At 39.5% G+C, this 18,660-nt stretch overlaps 1 protein-coding gene across 1 annotated transcript in view; it reads left to right on the top strand.

The window, feature by feature from the left end:
• LOC124155593 (hemolymph lipopolysaccharide-binding protein-like) overlaps positions 1 to 18,660 on the top strand; it is a 247,186-nt gene that overhangs the window by 169,416 nt on the left and 59,110 nt on the right. The window contains exon 2 of the mRNA XM_046529550.1: positions 17,452 to 17,712. Within this exon, the coding sequence (XP_046385506.1) occupies positions 17,452 to 17,712 (261 nt within the window). The remainder of the gene's footprint in view (positions 1 to 17,451; positions 17,713 to 18,660) is intronic.

Below are 18,660 nucleotides of genomic sequence, written 5' to 3'. Positions count from 1 at the left end.
AGCATACCCACAAACGTAATTGAGACCCAAATATTCCTCGGCAGTGATTAATATTGGTTGGCTCATAGTTTCCAGGAGGTCGAACTGATTGAGTACGTATGAGCTCATCATCTTCCAACGCTTCAACTTACAAATAAATAACTTACCTTCGACTACAGCTAATATTATATGTTAAAAAATGAATCTTCTAACGTCATCTCCTGCAGAAATAGGGTTTAGAGGAAGAAAATTAACTTCAAACGAGTCATGTCGAGTATCTTATTCACCACGAGTCCACTGTTGTAGAATGATAAACAAATAATAAACAGGCCTCCTTCGCGTTGTTGCCAAATATCATCCCTCCGGCCTGTTTAAAGACGGCCGTGGTTCAATGCTTCATACAGGCAAAATGTAACGTTTTGAGTCCATCTTCTGTCTTCCGTGGTCGACATTTTCATGTAATTCGTTTTTCTCTCATTGATTCTGAGCCCTATATTCTTACTTTTCTGTTCTAAGATTTTGAATATTTCTTTCAGAGAATCCATATTCCGTGGCATTAGAACTATGTCGTTGGCATGGGCACATGCCTGAGTAGATTTATGCACAATTGTCCCCTCTAACCCCAGTTCTTTCATGGCTTCATGTAGACACAGATTTAATAGTACTGCTGATAGAGAATCTCCTTTTCTTACTCCAGTTGTTATCTTAAAGGCTTCACTAGTCTTGCCCGCGATATAGGCCTTAGCTTGAGATCCTTCCAGAGTCATATTTACCAACTTAGTTTTTTTGGTATTCCAAATCCCTCAAATGCCGTCAACATTTTTCTTCTATTGACACTATCAAAAGCTTGCTTGAAATCAATGAAAAATATGTGTAGGTCAATTTTGTACTCATAACATTTCTCCATGCATGCATGTCTCATTACAATGATTTGGTCGGTTGTTCCTCTTCCCGGCCTGAAGCCACATTGGTATTCGCCAAGGATTACTTCAGTATACGTGTTAAGTCTCCTCTGCAGTATACAAGAAAGTATCTTATAAGTGACATTTAGTAATGTGATTCCCCTATAGTTGCTGCATTGCAATTTATCTCCCTTCTTGAATATAGGGCAAATTAAACCAATCTTCCATTTCTCAGGCATCTCTTCTTTCTCCCATATTTCACATATCAGTCTACGTAGGTTCTTTGTTAAATTTTTTCCTCCATACTTGATTAACTCCGGTACAATTTGATCTTCCCCGGGAGCTCTCCCATTCCGCTGCCGTTTCAACGACTCCTCCACCTCCTCAATTGATGGCCTACTAATACTGGTGTCCACCCTCATGTCCAAAATTTCTCCATCCTCCTCATCTATCTCATTGACATTCAGCAATTCCTTAAAGTACTCGACCCATCTTCCCATTACTTCTTCCTCTGTTCCAACCAACCTCCCATTATTATCCTTACATGCGTTTGTTCTTGGTTGAAATTTATTTGTCATCCGTTTGATTGCCTGGTATAACTTTCTACTTTCATTTTGTGCGTTCAGTTCCTCAATCTTTTCCACATACCCTTTTAAGTAGGTACGGTTTTTTTTTCGTAGTATTTTATTTGCTTGTCTCCTGCTTTCTTTATATCTTTCGACATTTTGTCTTGTCTCTTTCTGGATGGTGTTTCTTCGATCCATATTCTTCCTTTCTATAGCTTTTCTGCACTCATTATAAAACGATTCTTCATTCCTTGTTCTCTTTCTTTCTCCTATGGTCTCCTTTGCAGCCTCTGCCATAGCCTTCTTTATATTAAGCCATTTTCTCTCTATCGAGTCATTTACACTCAGGTTCTCTGCTCCTTCTTCTAGTTTCTTGCCCAGGATTTCCTGATATTGGGCTACAATTTTGCCGTCTCGCATCTGTTCTAGCAATTCACCGCTTTACACGACGCAATTTTGATTGCGCCTTCGCACGTACGTCAGATTGCGCAATTCCGTGTAAAACGGACTTATTTCTCCTTGTATGTCTGTAATAAGTGTTGGTCTTCATGCATTGGCCATTATGATGACTCTAGCAGAACCCAAATATGAGGCTACATTTCTTAAAATTATCCTCCTTGACGATAATTTAAGAGGAATTTATGAAGACAGCTGTTTTCAGTGCAATGTACCGAACAGTTATTTTTTTGCAAGATTCATAAAATCTCTGACAAATGTATTTCTAAATAATTATACTAAAGTGAGGAATAACAGATTGGATGCCGCTAGACACACTTCCAATAAGAGAAAATACTCTACAATTATGTGACTGCTTTCAATTCGGTGACTATATATTTCAATAAAATCGTCTGTTTTATACATAACTAATTTGTATCATTCCTGTCTGCTCCTGCTTCACAATCAGCAATGGATGCACGATTATGCCGAGGTAAGTAAAACAGAAGTTTTTTAGTGGATTTCCTTGCCGCAAAGCGATTTCTTTTGCCGATATTCTACGCCGAAACAATAGACTTGATCGCAGGTGAGAGCAATCCCGCAGGCCTCCTAGATGACGGGCGCGCGACGTTGCCACATCGGTCACTCCGGCCTGTTTAAAGACGGCCGTGATACAGGCGTATTATTTTTCCATTTTTTATTTGTATTTCTTTTGCAGGAACTGACCTAAAGCTCTTAATTTTATGATTTTCAATCAGAATAGAGTTTTCCTGGTTGAAAATCTTTCACATTTGCACGCTAAATCGGTTTTATTATCCTTTCGACTTTGATAGTTTATATCGAACTGCTGTGGCCATTTCGGCAACAATTACCAAATCAGTTTGATAAAATTTATCAAACTGGTTTGGTAATTATTACTGAATTTTTCAATGTGCCATATGAACCCAAAAGTTTGATAAATTTCATCAGAAATCGATAGTTCTGACCAAAATTTTTTTTCACTGTACACTTGAAATTACGTCGAGAGGAGAGGAAGGTTTACTTAACTCCTTTATTTGATTTAAGTCATTAAATCTCCCCTAAGAACCTCATAAGTATACATATATTAGATGAATGTATTCATCAGGGGCGCAGCTAGGAATAAAGGCTAAGGGGATTACAGGCGCAACCAATACTGGGGTGCTTGGGGTATTGCATACCCGCCAGGGTAAGCGGGAGGTACGGAGGCCTTCCGCTGGAAAACAATTAAGATAAATGGTTCAAAATGGTCATTTTTACGGCCTTCTGAGGGATATTTTTTAATTATTTCTATTAATGTTCCGTAAGTAAAATTAATCCAATTAAGTAAAATAGATTTATCGTAAAAATTTATGTGAGCCTTGGGGGGGTTTATCCCCCATAACCCCCCCTCGCTGCGCCACTGGTATTCTTAACAGTACATAGTTGCATGCATGTCTTTCCCTGAACAGTATAGCTTTCGATCTCATCTTTCCTTTGCCGAGATTCACCAAAATGGAACCCAGTAAAGAAGAGTTGATTGGTTTCTCATTGACCTTCTTGGGCCCATGAAGCCCTGTAATGGGCCCTGAGTCATTTCCATAAGAAATGCATATAAAGTTAGTTTTTAATGCCTGCAGACGTATTTGCTTTTGCATATTTAAATTAGTGATTATTGCCACATTAAGTTAAGCCATATACTGTTGGAAAGAAATAGAAATGCACTTTCATGTTACAGCAATCATATTTCGTTTTCTACCTGATTTACGGTGAATTTAGAAACAACATCCAAATAATCCTGAAATTTGAGTGTTTATGGCTTACTGTCCTCTTGACGACCGTCAGTATTGTTTATTTCGTTTGAAATCCCTTTCTATCACACTAAATTATAAATGGCATGTTCCAAGAAGATGTATTACTACCACGAATTTCTATTATTCCGACTGATTTGCCAATTGAATAAAATCGGGTTGAATTTCCAATTAGAAGGGCATTCGCAATGGCAATAAATAAGACCAAAGTATGTTTGTTTGTGGATTGGATATGGAAAACCCGTGTTTTTCACACAGACACGATCTTACATGACATGTTTTATCGCGTGAGTATACCATCCAGTTTGTTTGTTTTGGCTAAAGATGGACTTACTACATATACCGTACTTTTCATCGCACTAAAAGTCAAAAATTTCGGGCAGGTACGGTTAATATGGTAGGAGAAAATGACACCTATTGATATAACTTTATATCGATATATCTTGATAAGAGGATTTATTTCTGCAAAATAATTTATACGTATGAACACCACGTTGCCTTCTAGCATACCGTTAAAACCCTTATCGCAGCAACTATAGTAACAGGTCTGCAAAAGCGATATATACAGGGCTATTCTGTATCTTGGGGGCGCTTTATTGCGCCGCCGCTATTTCCCTCTTTCCAATGGCATCGATTTTGATTCTGCAAATTGCATCGCGTTATATTACGCCGATTTTGGGGGGCGTAATATATCGCCCCCGTGAAATCTGTAGTCGGTATGAAAATTAGTGTAGGGCAAGTAATATAAGTCGATTAACTCATTAAGTTATTTATAAATATCTAATTATTAGACATAGTAATGATTAAAATATCTTTTTTTTTATTATTCCATCGTTATCTAGCGGTCAGCGAAAGCCAATTTTAGGTTTTATGATATTACCTGCAAATCCAAGATCTCCGAGAGCAAGATACAAATGACGGTCGTAAACAGTTCCGCGCATTGCAGACGACGAAAATTTCTTACAGTATTTATGATCAAGCTCATCAGCAGAGAATGGGATTTAACATGAAAGTATCTCTCCTACCTTAATAAATGCCCTTGCGAGCATTCTATCACACCGCACAGACAGCACCGCTGCAATTGGCAATGCATACTAATATTAACTAATAAGTACGTACCGTGATTTCCAACGGAAGAAAGGGGCGAATAAACAGAATGATTGCTCGAGACAAGGAAACATTTAATGAATTATTCATCATAAAACTGCATATATTTCATTTCAACATCATTCCTCTTGCGGCTTATCACAAATTTACACTGTACTAGTATATTTAGTCCGAGTCATATCAACGCTAATAGTTGTTTGAAGTAACATGGAAATGGTATCAAAATGCAAACATGATAACACTTCCATAATCATTGCTCGAGGAATTTGTATTAGAAACCGTAAAGTATGTCACACGAGTCCACAATCACAACACTCGCGATGATTCCTTCCATGACATCCGCGTAATCTAGAAAACAGCTGTTTTCCTCAACGGATGTATTTTAAATGGCCTAAAATGTGATTTCAAGTGACAAAAATGTTTTATAATTAAATAATTACCCATGTGGACAACTGTGGATTAACTGTGGACATCGTAGAATTACGGTGAGCAATGAGACAAACGATGTAAACAAGCCGTGGCTGAAGATGAATGTACTAGTAAAAATAATTTCGTCACCACTAATCATAAGAATATAATCATTACAGGCGTAGGTGAACGAATAGTGCGTAGTAGTGATGGGCAAAGTCGATCATTTTAGTGATTCAATCATTTTGACTCGAGTCACATAAGTGATTCAATCAATTGATTCAATCACTATGATCGAAAAGACTCAAATCAAGATTCAATCACTATGATCGAAAAGACTCAAAGGAGTCATGATTGAAAAGACTCAAAAGGAATCATGATCGAAAAGACTCAAAAGGAATCAAGATCGAAAAGACTCAATCAATGGATGTAATAAATCACTTCGAATAATCGAATAAATACTGCCTCATCTGCGAAGAGCATTGGTAACGCTGATTGCTATCCATATCATCATTTCATATACTATTTTAATTGTGAATACCTAGATGAGTAAATTAGATTGCAAAAATGAAGGAAGCAGTGTCATGAAAATATTTGGGAAGGCGAAACTGCCACAGTTTCTTAACACTAATAAAATAATTTCTAACTATAGTTGATCAAAATATAACACAAAATACACCACACACTATGCATGAATCTGATCTGCAGGATAATTTTATGAACGGCACAATAAAATATAACCAGCTTTAACTTCTACTTCCTAACGTTCTCCTACAGGAGTCATCTTAATATTTTCCTTTTACGTGTATTGGTGTTATTAATACTGATAACTGCTGGAAAACATTTAAGAAAAAGATTACACAAGTATTCAGTTCTTCATAACATAGTATTTAATTTTATCACAACTATTTCTGCCCTGACGAAAAGGGATTAAGCATCGGTCGTTCCAAATTTTGAATCAAACCGGAAACCGAGATGATTGATATGAAACCGGAAGTCGGAGTGATTGATGATTGATGATCGACTTGTTTAACGAAATGAATCATGAGTCATTTGATTCACCTAGTGATTCAATCTTTTTGATCGAATCGTTCATGATCGACCCATCACTAGTGCGTAGCGGACGAAGTCCTCTTCAAGACAATTATACTTGTAAATTCCGATATATTAAGCTCAAAAATTGGCGATATTCTTCCGTCGTCGACTGTTGAACCCTTGAATATAGACGCTTATTAGTTAAGCTAGAAAATATCCGATAGAAAAAGAGCAAAATCTCCAAGCACAAGCCACATCGTATTTTTAACTTCCTCCCGGGCTGCTGAGTATCCTGCTGCGTTTTCGGAGTGTCTCATTTGTTTATTGCAAAGAATCGAGAAATATGATTGGACGTGTACAAAACTCCGCCCCTGGTAGGGGCCGCTATCGGAATAACGCGAGCCAAATGCTGGCGTTATTGTCGATGCTATAAAGCGACCCCAAATTCCGCTTAGGGGCCGCTATTTTGAGATAGTGAATCGGGGGGGCGTAATATTGCGCCAGAAATAGCATCTTCGTCGTGATAGCGGAGCCGCTATCTGTTACAGAATAGCCCTGATAAAATGCACAATTTTACCGATCACAAGTTCAACTGCAACTGCTGCATTATTTTTCTTTAACTTTTATCTCGTTTTGTACCTTATTTTTATCTACCGGAAAGTTTCGGTCTCTTACCGAATTAAATAATAAAGATACAAGGGAAAAATCGAATTCCAGGATTTTCAATTCGGTTTTTCTTGCAGGAAAATGAGTCAAGCGGCATGTCCATCAAGGGGTTATCGGGGGTTTTAATAAGTTGTTGGGGCGCCGGTTAAATTGTGACGAGAACTACTCGGAAAGGCGATTTTAAATTTTTTTTCGGCGATGTTCCAGGAGCTGATCGGATGTTTTCTGGTATTTTTTCCCGTATGGTTTACGGTGGCTCACCCTCACCAAATATTCCGGATCTAGAGCTCAGAGGGGACGGGTAGTGCGTCGTAATGTTTGCGAGAAGTTCCCAAATAGGAGACTTAATGCCACATTTTACATTTGGGGGGGATTTCAGGGGGATACCGGGGGTTTATATGTGTGTACTGCTAGCGGTCACCATCCGTCCACATAAATTACGTGGGGATGAGTCGTTGGGGGCGGTGGAATAGTCTCGAAAACTGAAAAGAACCGAAAAAGTAGACTTACATGTAAAATTTTATTTTTTAGGGGTGTGTGTGGGTTTACCGGGGGTTTACAGGTTTGTACTGCCAGGGGTCATCAATCGTCCAGATCAATTCCGTAGCGATGAGTGGTAATGCTTGGAAAAGCGGCGGAATGGTGACTAAAAGTACCCGAAAATGCTACTTATATGCAAATTTTAATTTTTTAGTGGGTTTCAGGGGGTTTAAAGATGACGATTTCATATAATCACATCCATTTACTATCATATCTAAGGGAAGTTGCCCCTATGACATCCATATTTCGAGAGTAATACAATAAAAAGTAAATCTCTCCCCTCATTTTTATTTTTTCGCGGGTATATCGATTAAATCATTTATCAAATGTTTATGTTTTCTGAAAAATAATGCATAGTTGTATGTAACTACATATTTTGAAATAAATTGGTCAGGTTAAAATTGACAAAATTCTGTGTTAGTCTTTTGGAAATCGTAATTTTCGGAGATTTTCGGAATATTTTATTTTTTTTATGAGTAACCAAGAAGGATGAAAGAAAATTGTTACCTAAATTTCGTAGGCGTTGTTATGAGTATATATAATAATCATTTTCGTTATCATACACCTGAAATTAAGTCGAGGGGAGGAGAAGGGAAATATAATTTTCACTTTTGGCACCCGGTAATCGTTTGGGAAAGCAATACTTCGTTTACGTACTACCATAGAAAACGTATTTTTATGCTTCTATTTGACACATCATAAACTTAACTATGGAAGGTGAAAGCGAATGACGAACCTTGATAATGCAACGTAAGTTCTCACGTCAATGATAACATTTGCCACGTACGTATCACTATCTGGTACACATACTGCTTTTAAAGTGATTTAAAGACAAAAAGGTTCTACTTTTGGCTCGATATGACAGTATTTGTAGCGATAATTAAGGTACCGACACAACCTGGCGGACCATACCTATTGATAATTTACCTGGAGCCGTTGCCCTAACAATACGCCCGAAATTTATCCGACGTCTTTTCTTAGTTTCATAGTTAGTTCCAATTACGCCACCAGAGTGGAAAATTGGCGCTGAGCCATCATCTACGTCAAGGTCATATATGTGTAAGGTTATGACAACCTCATTTTGATTCCTGAAGCGGACGATATTTGCATGTACGTGAACGCATATTACTCGCCAAGGATACGGTTTAATTTCTTTTAGCGATAGAATTAATGATTTTGTACCGTCGATTGTACACCTAATTACGCAATGTATCGTCTCTCAACATGGAATGTACTTCTGAAGAAAGTAAATAAGGTGTAGGACACTTTAAATTGTTTTGAAAATCTCCGCATTCGTTATTAGAAAATGAGGCAATTCATCTCTTATTTGTGACATCTTTGCATTAGAAACTGATTAAAAAGTAAGGATCATTGATGGTCCGCAGTGGCGCCGACTCCTTTGGGCCTGAGGGGCCCGAGACCCCTCAACATTTCGTTATGGGTGTGAGAAAAAATGTGTCAGGCTTGTCCATTTTCCCCGGAATGTTCAGATATCAAGATTCATGTTATCAGGGTTCTAATGTTGACGATATGATTCTTCTAAAATGTTTAATAAACTTAAAACTCACTACCTACAAAATTCCCGGGGCATGATCCTCGGTTTGGGCCCCCCAATATTTTTTGTAAGTCGACATCCATGATGGTCCGACGAATCAGGTGAGGACTTAGATTAAATTTGAAAAGGAAGCAAAAGTTCGACTATTTTTAAAGACTAATGCGGGAATAAAGGAGCAATAATTGCTAAAACTTGATAATGAGAGTGGAAACAATCCAATGTACTAAAAAGATATTCATAGTCCAATATATATACTGTATAAAAAGTAATACATTAAATAGATTTTATAATATCATATGTTCTATATAAATAGGGCTCCTCAATTAGGCCTGGAAAAAGCATTACTAATGCTCTGTGCTAAAGGAAATTTAATATCTAGTAAAACCGATAGCATTGAGCGAGCAAATCATTTCTTTGCATATATTTAAACGCAGCTTCACCGAATGAGATAAGGCACTTCAATTATGAGGCAGACACGTCACAGGTCAGATTACTCTCTGATTAACTTTTTAACGTTCACTGGATCAGTTGATCACGGTGTCAATGCGTGATCAAACACTTGAGGTGTGCAATTCTTTTTCTTTCACCCGAGAGTGCCTGGCAAATTAAATATAAATTCTGTAACATAGTCTAAAGGCAGGATAGTATTGAATCAATCAATTTGAAAAGCCATTTTACTAAAATGCAAACCGGCTCCTCCAGAAGTACCGGAATAGTATGGAAGGGCAGATTCTGGAAATTTTAAAGATTCTGTGAGCCAAATTTTGTAGCGACACAAAATCGTTTATTGTTTCGGGTCATCTCTGCCTATTCCTTAAGGTATGGCCGTAAGATGAGTTTTGATGAAACGTGCACATTTACCTCTTTTATTTTCTTCACCATAGACACTTTGAGGGTCAATGTCTTGAAGAACAGCTTAAAAACGATGAATGCTGAGCAGTAAAACCCATACAGTTCCAATAACCTAACCGCGTCGCGGCTAATCCAGCTCCCGACGCGCGGAGACGAACCCTGCCGCGCGATCAAAAAATCAATTGAATATCCGGCGTCGCAAACTTATTTCAAAGTAAACTGCATATACACCTTACTCCTTATATTTTTCCAATTTTCGCCCACTGTGCAGCGGGTGGAAACCCCAGCCAACATAAACACCAAGGCATGCATAGTCACTGCCTCAGGAGGCAATGTCGTATAACCAAACAAAATTTAGACCTCTTGTCAAACTCCAATCTTTCCTCATTAGCCATTTCATCCATTAAAAGAACGCTTGTTCTTTCCTTCTCATTCATGAAGTCCACCTTAATTTGGAGGTATTAAAAATCTCCTTTTGGACTTGAGGATAAAACTTGAAATCCCTTTTCTAATCGCTTATTATATCCAATAGCACTACAGCAGGGCAGTGGCGTACTATGGGAGGGATAAGGGGATACAACCCCCTCCAAAGCCTCAGAGAAATTAAAAAAATATTTAAAGCTATTATCTATTTTTGTCTTATAATAGCGAAATCTGATTTAAGTTAAATATAAAGTGCCAAAATTATGTAAAATGTATTTCCAGGCATGTCATTTTTCAAACATTTTTTCCCGGACCCCGTTGCCTGGTGGGGGAGGGGTCGCCACCCCATCCCCCCAGAGCCTATACCTAGCTAAGCTACTGCAGTAGGGCATGATTTCACAGTCAAAGAGTATGCCCACATGGGCGTACCCAGCGAGGGACATGAGGGGGCTGCTACCCTCCCCTGGAAGCAAAAATCGCTCAAGTCTTTAAGGAAAACCAGACTGGACTGAATTGAAAGTTTTCAACAATTTTCTTTAAGTAATATTAGTTTATGGAATGTGCAAGGGCGTTCCAAGGATCAATACTAGGGGGGGCGAGCCATAGTTGTTCAAGTTGTAGGTAAGATTTGAGCATGGAAAAGGCGAATGAAATCAACATTTTAAGGAAATTGTAACAGATCTTTATTAATTTTAAAAATTACTTGCTTGAAAAAATATTATTTTCCTTAAAAACATTTGCGATTTTTGCTCCTTGGGGGGGCAGCTGCCCCCTCCTTCCCCTCGCTGGAATTATCCCCACCACTTACGTAGGGTCGACTGAGAAACGCATGTAAGGGCCTCTTGTTATGTAAGGACGGATATGTAGGGTCGACTAAGAATACGGCCCGAGAGTCCGTTGATACCACGATACCACGCGGAGGAGCCAAGTTCAATGCGTCATGCAGGCGTACTATTTTTCCACTTTTATTGTGTTTCTTTTGCAGAAACTTAAGTTAAACTCCTAATTTTATAATTTTCAACCTGAATAGTGCTTCATAGATTGAAAATATTTCACATGTGCACGCTACGTCGGTTTTATTAATCTTTCGATTTTGATAGTTTTTATCGAACTGCTGTGGCCATTTCGGTAACAATTACCAAATCAGTTAGATAGAATATATCAAACTGGTTTGGTAATTATTACTGAATTTTTCAATGTGCCATATGAACCGAAAAGTTTGACAATTTTCATCAGAATTCGATAGCTCTAACTAAACATTTTTTTTCTGTGTAGGATCCTGAGCGCAGGTAGTGTATGTGGCAGCTACACAGCTACACTACCTGCGAGTTACCCACCAAATATGCGCGTGCGCACTCGCGTCGTGCTTAGTCAGCTCCAAGCATCCATCTGAACATTGCATACTTACCTCCCGCTTTCCTCGTTCCGCCCTAGCACCTACAAGCGATCGCATAGACGGAATATGCGGCCGGCGCGATGCCATGGGATCGCACACTTGTAGAGCGGCAAATTTGCTAAGGAGATAGCTGTAGCGTTCGGAGCTTCATATCCCATCTTTTTGGGGACAGGATTTTTACCTTTCTCTTTGCAAAGGAATGCATAATTTCCTTTTATAATTCATGCATCTATGGGTGTGCAGTTGCTAACAGGCGTAGATGTGCGCGCCGCCACTGATTCACACTATCTACTAGTCCTCCCACGGTTGTCCTCAAGAGGTCATCACATCTCTAGATTTCTGCCGATTAGATTGGAAAGTCCGATCTCTCTTAGATGTTGTCAATTTCTTATCTCGTGCAAATAATATAAGTTCACCGGAATTTTCCACTGATGTGGACATACAGCGAAATTTAGTGATCAAATGGGGTGGCTCACGCCACATGGGTCCACGTGCATCTCGAAGCACATTTCCAAGGCCGCAGCCGAGCTTATCGCATGATGTGCACTGATTTATCATTCCCCACACCCACTGGCCCGAATAAAAAGAAGAGCGTCCTGCGTTAACCCGGTAACGCCTGAATTAAAAAGTTTCTGCGATTTTTGTGGTATTCATATGTTTTAATACGAATGAAATTCTGAGTCGTTCAGTGCAAATTTTATTCTTTTATCTCTAACAGTTACCGAGAGGCAGCCTGGTACCATATGGTACCGCTAGGCGTTTAAGGGGTCAAAAAATCGAAATTTGAAAAACTTTTCGGAAATCACATTTTTAAGCCAAAAACGTCAAATATTTATTATTTTCTGCAAAATACATTAATTTTAATCCGAAATTACGCTCAAATATCGATAATGTTCAATTAATTATTATATATTATTGTATATAAAATAGAAGTTATGTATAATTGGCGTAGAAATCAAGAATAACATGATTTTAGCGTTTCACTCAGTCGTTGCCGCACATGGAAATGAACAAAGCAGTCACTGCATTGCATTTCAAGCATTCTGTTCTTATTCTACTGCTTCAGTTTTCAGTAGCACACCGTCCCCGTTTGGGCTTGGATTTTATTTGTTGGTTGTGCCCGTCGAACCTATCAGGGGTACTGGAAAGAAGATAGGCCGCTGTTAGTTGAATGCGATCTTTGAAACATGAATCAATTACAAATCTGCGAAAGATCCACAGAGAAAAAATCATTCGCCTTGACCGGGATAGGAACCCGGATCCCCCGATTTCCGGTCGAGTGCTTTAGCCAGTTAAGCTACCGAGGCGTCAGTCTTCCCTGTGGATATTTTCGGACACTACCGGACAAGATATTGCTGGACTGCTGAGCATATGATGCCACAAGCAGTCCAAATCGTGCGCACAGCGCCACAGCCGGAGAGCAGGCCCGGACATAGAACACAAAGAGGTGTTCGCTCTAGGCTAGTTTTTAAAGTATACCGGGACTAGCCGCGGTGATAACTTTTACGGGAGTCACCCGCAACGCACAATCGTGCGAAAGATCCACAGAGAAAAAATCATTCGCCTTGACCGGGATCTGTCCTGTCTATGTCCTGTCTTGACTCTGATCTATCCTTCGCTATGTTTTGTCATCTTGACCCACTCTAGCGGTAGATGAGATAGGGTAAATCGGGAAGAGACGCCGCAAACGGGATGGAGTACTCACTCCCCTTAATTTCGGGTTTTTCCGGACAGATTGTGGGCAGATGCGCAATGAAGATGCGCAGTAGATGCCAGGGAATAAGTGGGGATGTCCCGTTTGTTTCTCATTAGTTTTACTGATTTTAAAGCGCAAATACTGAAATAATTCTGGTATTATACCTTCAAAACGTTCCTCGTCTCGCACTAAATTAGAATCGGACGTTGAACTATACCCTTTTTCCCAACTGATGGCGCGTGACATTGAACACCCTCGAGACCCACCCTCTTACTTATAAATACCTTAGTCAGGTCTTAATGTTTATAGAATGCCTTCTTCGATGGATCATATTTTCCCTAACATGTCCTCATACGGCGTATCACGTTTTCCTTATCATACCTAGAAAAGGATCCGTCAAAGAATGACAGGCCTACCAACTCCTCACTCAGGTACCACAATTGGTTTAAAAACCTCTTTTGTACTCCTTTCGCTATGTCCAGGTTAACACTTTAGTGATTTTAGGATCTGAAAGTCACTCTTGGGAGCAGATGCAGCACAAGGAGCGGAGAACCACAACTTTCTTCTTGAGCATATTGAAATCTATTCCACTAATAACTGCATTTCGTGCTTCTATTTGATTGCATAAAAATTTTACTTCTTCATCCCGCGCACATTTATCCGAGAGATTAACTGCGTGCGTCAAACATTCAATGGTACCGCTCCTTGCAATGTCAAACAAATCATCAAGTTTTGTTACGAAAGATTCTCTTCTCTAAATCTCTTCGGTAGATTCCACTCTCTCTCTCTTTTATGTCGTCGCATGTTCAGCCATTCGTTGTGTAATTTTCGTAACTTTTCAATCGCCTTATTTTCCGTAATAACAGGAATTCTCGTTTTGTTCCATGGATGAAACACATTTCTTACTGTTTTTCTCGCACTAAGTCTGGTATATTTCAAACCCATTAGGTTATAGAAAGCACACATTACTTCTCTCACTGTAAGTAACTTTGAGCCAAATATTTCTTCACTTTCGTTTTCCAACCAGTTCAATGTTTGAATTTAGTTATGACTTCATACTTTTTCTTGTTGGCCTATTCTTAAAATGAACGTCACGTGTATTCAGATTAAACTAGTTTTTTCACCACTTTTCTCCTTGATTCCTAAAAAACTTAGCACTTCCTATCCTTTGCGCACTATGCATAAGAACTAACTATCTCTCCACATTGATATAAAAATGTGAACTGACTGCCTCGTTTCTTCTTCCTAGAATATTTCTATGAACTTTTATGGCCCTGGAAGCCCTGCTCATTTCCTTCATTCTTTTATAATTCACAAACACAATTGTAATCAAATACTTATAAAATTTTGTCCATAAAAAGAAGTTTTGAACAAAGCATGCGGTAATGGTGCGCGGTCGTAGGGTGGCAACTAACTACGGTTTAAGGGGTCGGCGCACAGTACATAGGACGGCGTAGAAGGGTTAAGATTGACATTCTAGGCTTTAAAAACATTAATCATGACACAAGAGGAACAGCCTTTTCCATTTTGTACCACAAGCATGTAAATCTTGCCATCGGGAGAAAAGTCTTTGCCGAGGGAGGGGAGGGGGTGGAGGTGAAGTCTCTAGTAAATGGTGCACTGAATGGTGCACTGGTGCAATGGTGCACTGAAATGGTCCACTGACTCAGCCCTCAAGAGCGGGGTCTACCAATTAAGGTGTGGTGATTGTGACTCCAAATACATAGGACAAACAGGAAGAAGTCTGACCGTACGAGTGAAGGAACACCGGCGCGATTACTACAACAACACTGGGATGTCCCAATTCGCTACCCATCTTCGGGAGGAAGGCCACCAAGCGGATTTTACCCCGGAATTGCTGCACCGAGTCAAAAAAGGAACACAGCTGGACATCAGAGAACAGTTGGAAATTTTAAAAATTGTAAAGAGGAAAGAACCCATTGCTAATGACCACCTTTTCCCTTTCCACTCCCCCCTCCTAGACATTCCACTATTACACCCCAAAAAATCCTTGTGACGCCAACCCACGCTCTTCTTTGTAACTACCTCTGGTTTTTCCCCTATCCCTTCCCTCCTTCACCATTCCCGTCACTTACCTCTCCCCTCTCCCCTTCCCCTCCAATCACCCGACCACAGAGTATATATACCGGCAAATTCTGATGTGTATCACTAGTCTTGAAAATGGTACAGTGTAACCGAAACTAGTCGGCAATAAAGTGTGTGTTTTTTGTAGAAAAGCTAAGAAATTTCCTTCCAAACGCGTGGTAGCGCCGCTGGGGGTGGAATGCATTGCAACGGACGATATTTCGTAAACGGTTAGAGATAGAACAAAACAAACAGAAAATCGGCCCTACAGACCTTTACTTTCACGTTTTACATAGAAATGGCTCTTTTTGGGCCCCAAAAATCTCAATTGAGGGTCCTCAGTACTTAGGGCCCTTGGGGCACGGGTTGCCGTTATTTTAAAGTAACCAAATTTTAACACGTGAATATGAGCCACATTTGGATCATTTTGAGACTAGGAAAACACAACTTTTCTCGATTCTGAAAAATAAGGGCCGGCCTACTGGTCCCCTCTCAACCAACTGTTTTCAAAAGACTTCTCTCTTGCTCATCTTACAATCAGAACTTTCGCATTTCTCGCTAGACCTATCAATTTGATCTTCTTCATTCATATATAACACCTGCTGTTTATTGAAGAAGCGCATAGAGATCCTGAATTTGGGGGAGGGCTGACCCTTTCCCTTAAACGCCCTGAGAGGACGACTATCAAAACATACGTTTGGACCTAATGCAGAGAGCAGCCTCGAGGACTAAGGGCGATCGTGCCCATCGAACTTCGCGATAATGAGGGAATTTATTCTGGAAAAACACAGTCATTTTATAGTGGCTCTTGTTTTTTATATTACCAGTACCCAGCGAGGGGCAGGAGGGGTAACTGCCCTCCCCAAGAAGCAAAAATCGCTAATGTCTTTAAGGAAAATAATATTTTTTCAAGCAAATAATTTTAAAAACCAATAACGAGCTCTTACAGTTTCCTTAAAATGTTGATTTCATTCACCTTTTCCATGATTAAATCTTACCTACAACTTGAACAACCATACCTCCCCCCAGTTTTGATCCTGGGTACGATATTGATTACCGGCCCTGCAAACCATATTTTAAACTATACTTTATGAGTATCAAAAAGCCACAAGTCTACGCATATCAGACCTCAGAGGCATTAATGCTGAAGGTATTGAATACCACCAAGGCGCCGCGTGAAGTAATAAACCGCCGTGCCCCAAAAAACAGCTTAAGACCTTACCCACCCATCCACCCGCCCATTATCCGCTCATGGCACTTCCTTAAATGCTGCCGCACAAAAGAAGTAGGCAAAAACTGCAGATAATTCAGCTTCTAGAAAATTACTGGACTGTACCGTATATGCTAATTATGTACAAACTAACTCGTCGAAGGCACACGAGCGTCTGAATCAATCTGCACTTTCCGATTGCCACCAAAAAGAGAAAAATAGAAAACGAACGTCGACTTCGCTCGACACAATGGCAGGCAAAGGTCCGCATTACAAACATCATGGCATCAACAATGCATTCAAGAATATATTAAACAATAAGTTGTTTAACAGAACCACTAACTATTAAGGAAGTAATTGTGAACTTTAGTTAATTAATTAATACACCCCTGGGGTGAACCGGAGTTTAAGCCCCTTGTCGCATTGGCGGCGATTTCTAGAACTATTTAGGAAAAATAAAATATATAAATATAATAATATATATATTTAATATAAAATATCTATCCACGTAAGATCACCCGGGCGGGTTGGGTAGGACGGGTTGCACTAAAAGGAACGGGTAATCGTTTTATCAATGGTTTCGATAATGTTTTTTCGCAATAAATAGTTCCAGAATCCGCCGCAAATGCGACAAGGGGCTTAAACTCCGGTCGCGCCCACCCCTGTTCATTTCTGGGAGGAGGAGGGTATGTTCCACTGTTCTTTCCCTGATGTGCGTCCCAAGGCTGAGACTACCCTCCATCCAAATGAGCCCTAAGCTCCTAACCTCATATTGCATTGTCTTTCAGCTCCACCACCGAAGCCGAGTGACTACGAGTTGTTCCCCGGCATTGGATTCTATAAATTTCACCCAGAGAGAAGGAACTTTTCGGACTCGTTGAAGGTGTGCACTGACGAGGGAGGACATCTGGCGATCATCAACTCCATTCCCGAAGCCAATGTACTCAAAACGCTATACGCGAGGCACAGCGACGCGTGGCGTTGGGCGCACATTGGGTTCCACGACCCACGGGAAAGCGGGACAAGGGGAAATTACGAGACCATATTTGGTGAGAGTGGCTATTTATAATAAAAATCAAATCAAATGAAAACCCTACATATTTATTCGAGCTAAAAAAAATAAACCACCCTATCTTGGTGCATTTTTCATTTTCAAATTTCATAGATATGAGACAATATTGCCAAAAATAAAAACTTGGCGCATATTCGCTATAATTTGGAGACTTAAACTAAGACTTAATTCATAATATAGGATTGTTAATTTTCATCTTTATGATTCAAATATAAATGTATTAAAAATTAATTCTTTAACTTTATGTAATACTATCTTATTTTTATATTAATTTAAAACGTGGTTTTCCACATATATATTTTATACTATTTTCTACATATTGTTTTATAAATTGAGGTCTATAAGGCAACCAAAAACTTGTACATGAAAAATGCGAAATAGCATAGCGCAAACTGATGGAGGACACGGAAACGAACGTTTTAAAAAATTAAGAATATACGGAAAAGGTAACCACACTGCAGAACCTAGAGTTTTCTCCTCCAACGCTTTATCCGTTGAACCGTGCTGCCCCTTATTTGCTTCCGTAGAATTAAATCGTTGAAATCGTTGCTCTATCTGAGCGATTAAAACAAATTTTAATAGTCGAAATACTGCCTCCGAAGAAATGGAAATAGCGTAAGAATTTATCGTTAGCTGGTTCTGATCTGTAAAGAAATTCTATAAGATACAAACTTCTCACGAATTCTTCACTCACTCCGCTGATTATTTCATCATCAATTCGAATATTGATTTGTCGCAGCTCTCCACTGCGCTCTAATCGGCTAATCTTTGAACACCTACGTACTACATTCCTCTTTCTCTCTCATCCGTGGCATACCTCTACTGTTCTTCACTGGCACCTGCCCTTCAACGATAATTTTCGTTATACCATACAGCCTGATGAATTGTCCAATTTAATTCCCCGTATTTTTCCCACGGTTTTTTT

Source organism: Ischnura elegans, chromosome 3 (genome assembly GCF_921293095.1).
Source record: "Ischnura elegans chromosome 3, ioIscEleg1.1, whole genome shotgun sequence".
Classification (NCBI taxonomy): Eukaryota; Metazoa; Arthropoda; class Insecta; order Odonata; family Coenagrionidae; genus Ischnura; species Ischnura elegans.
This window is presented reverse-complemented; position numbering and strand designations above follow the sequence as displayed.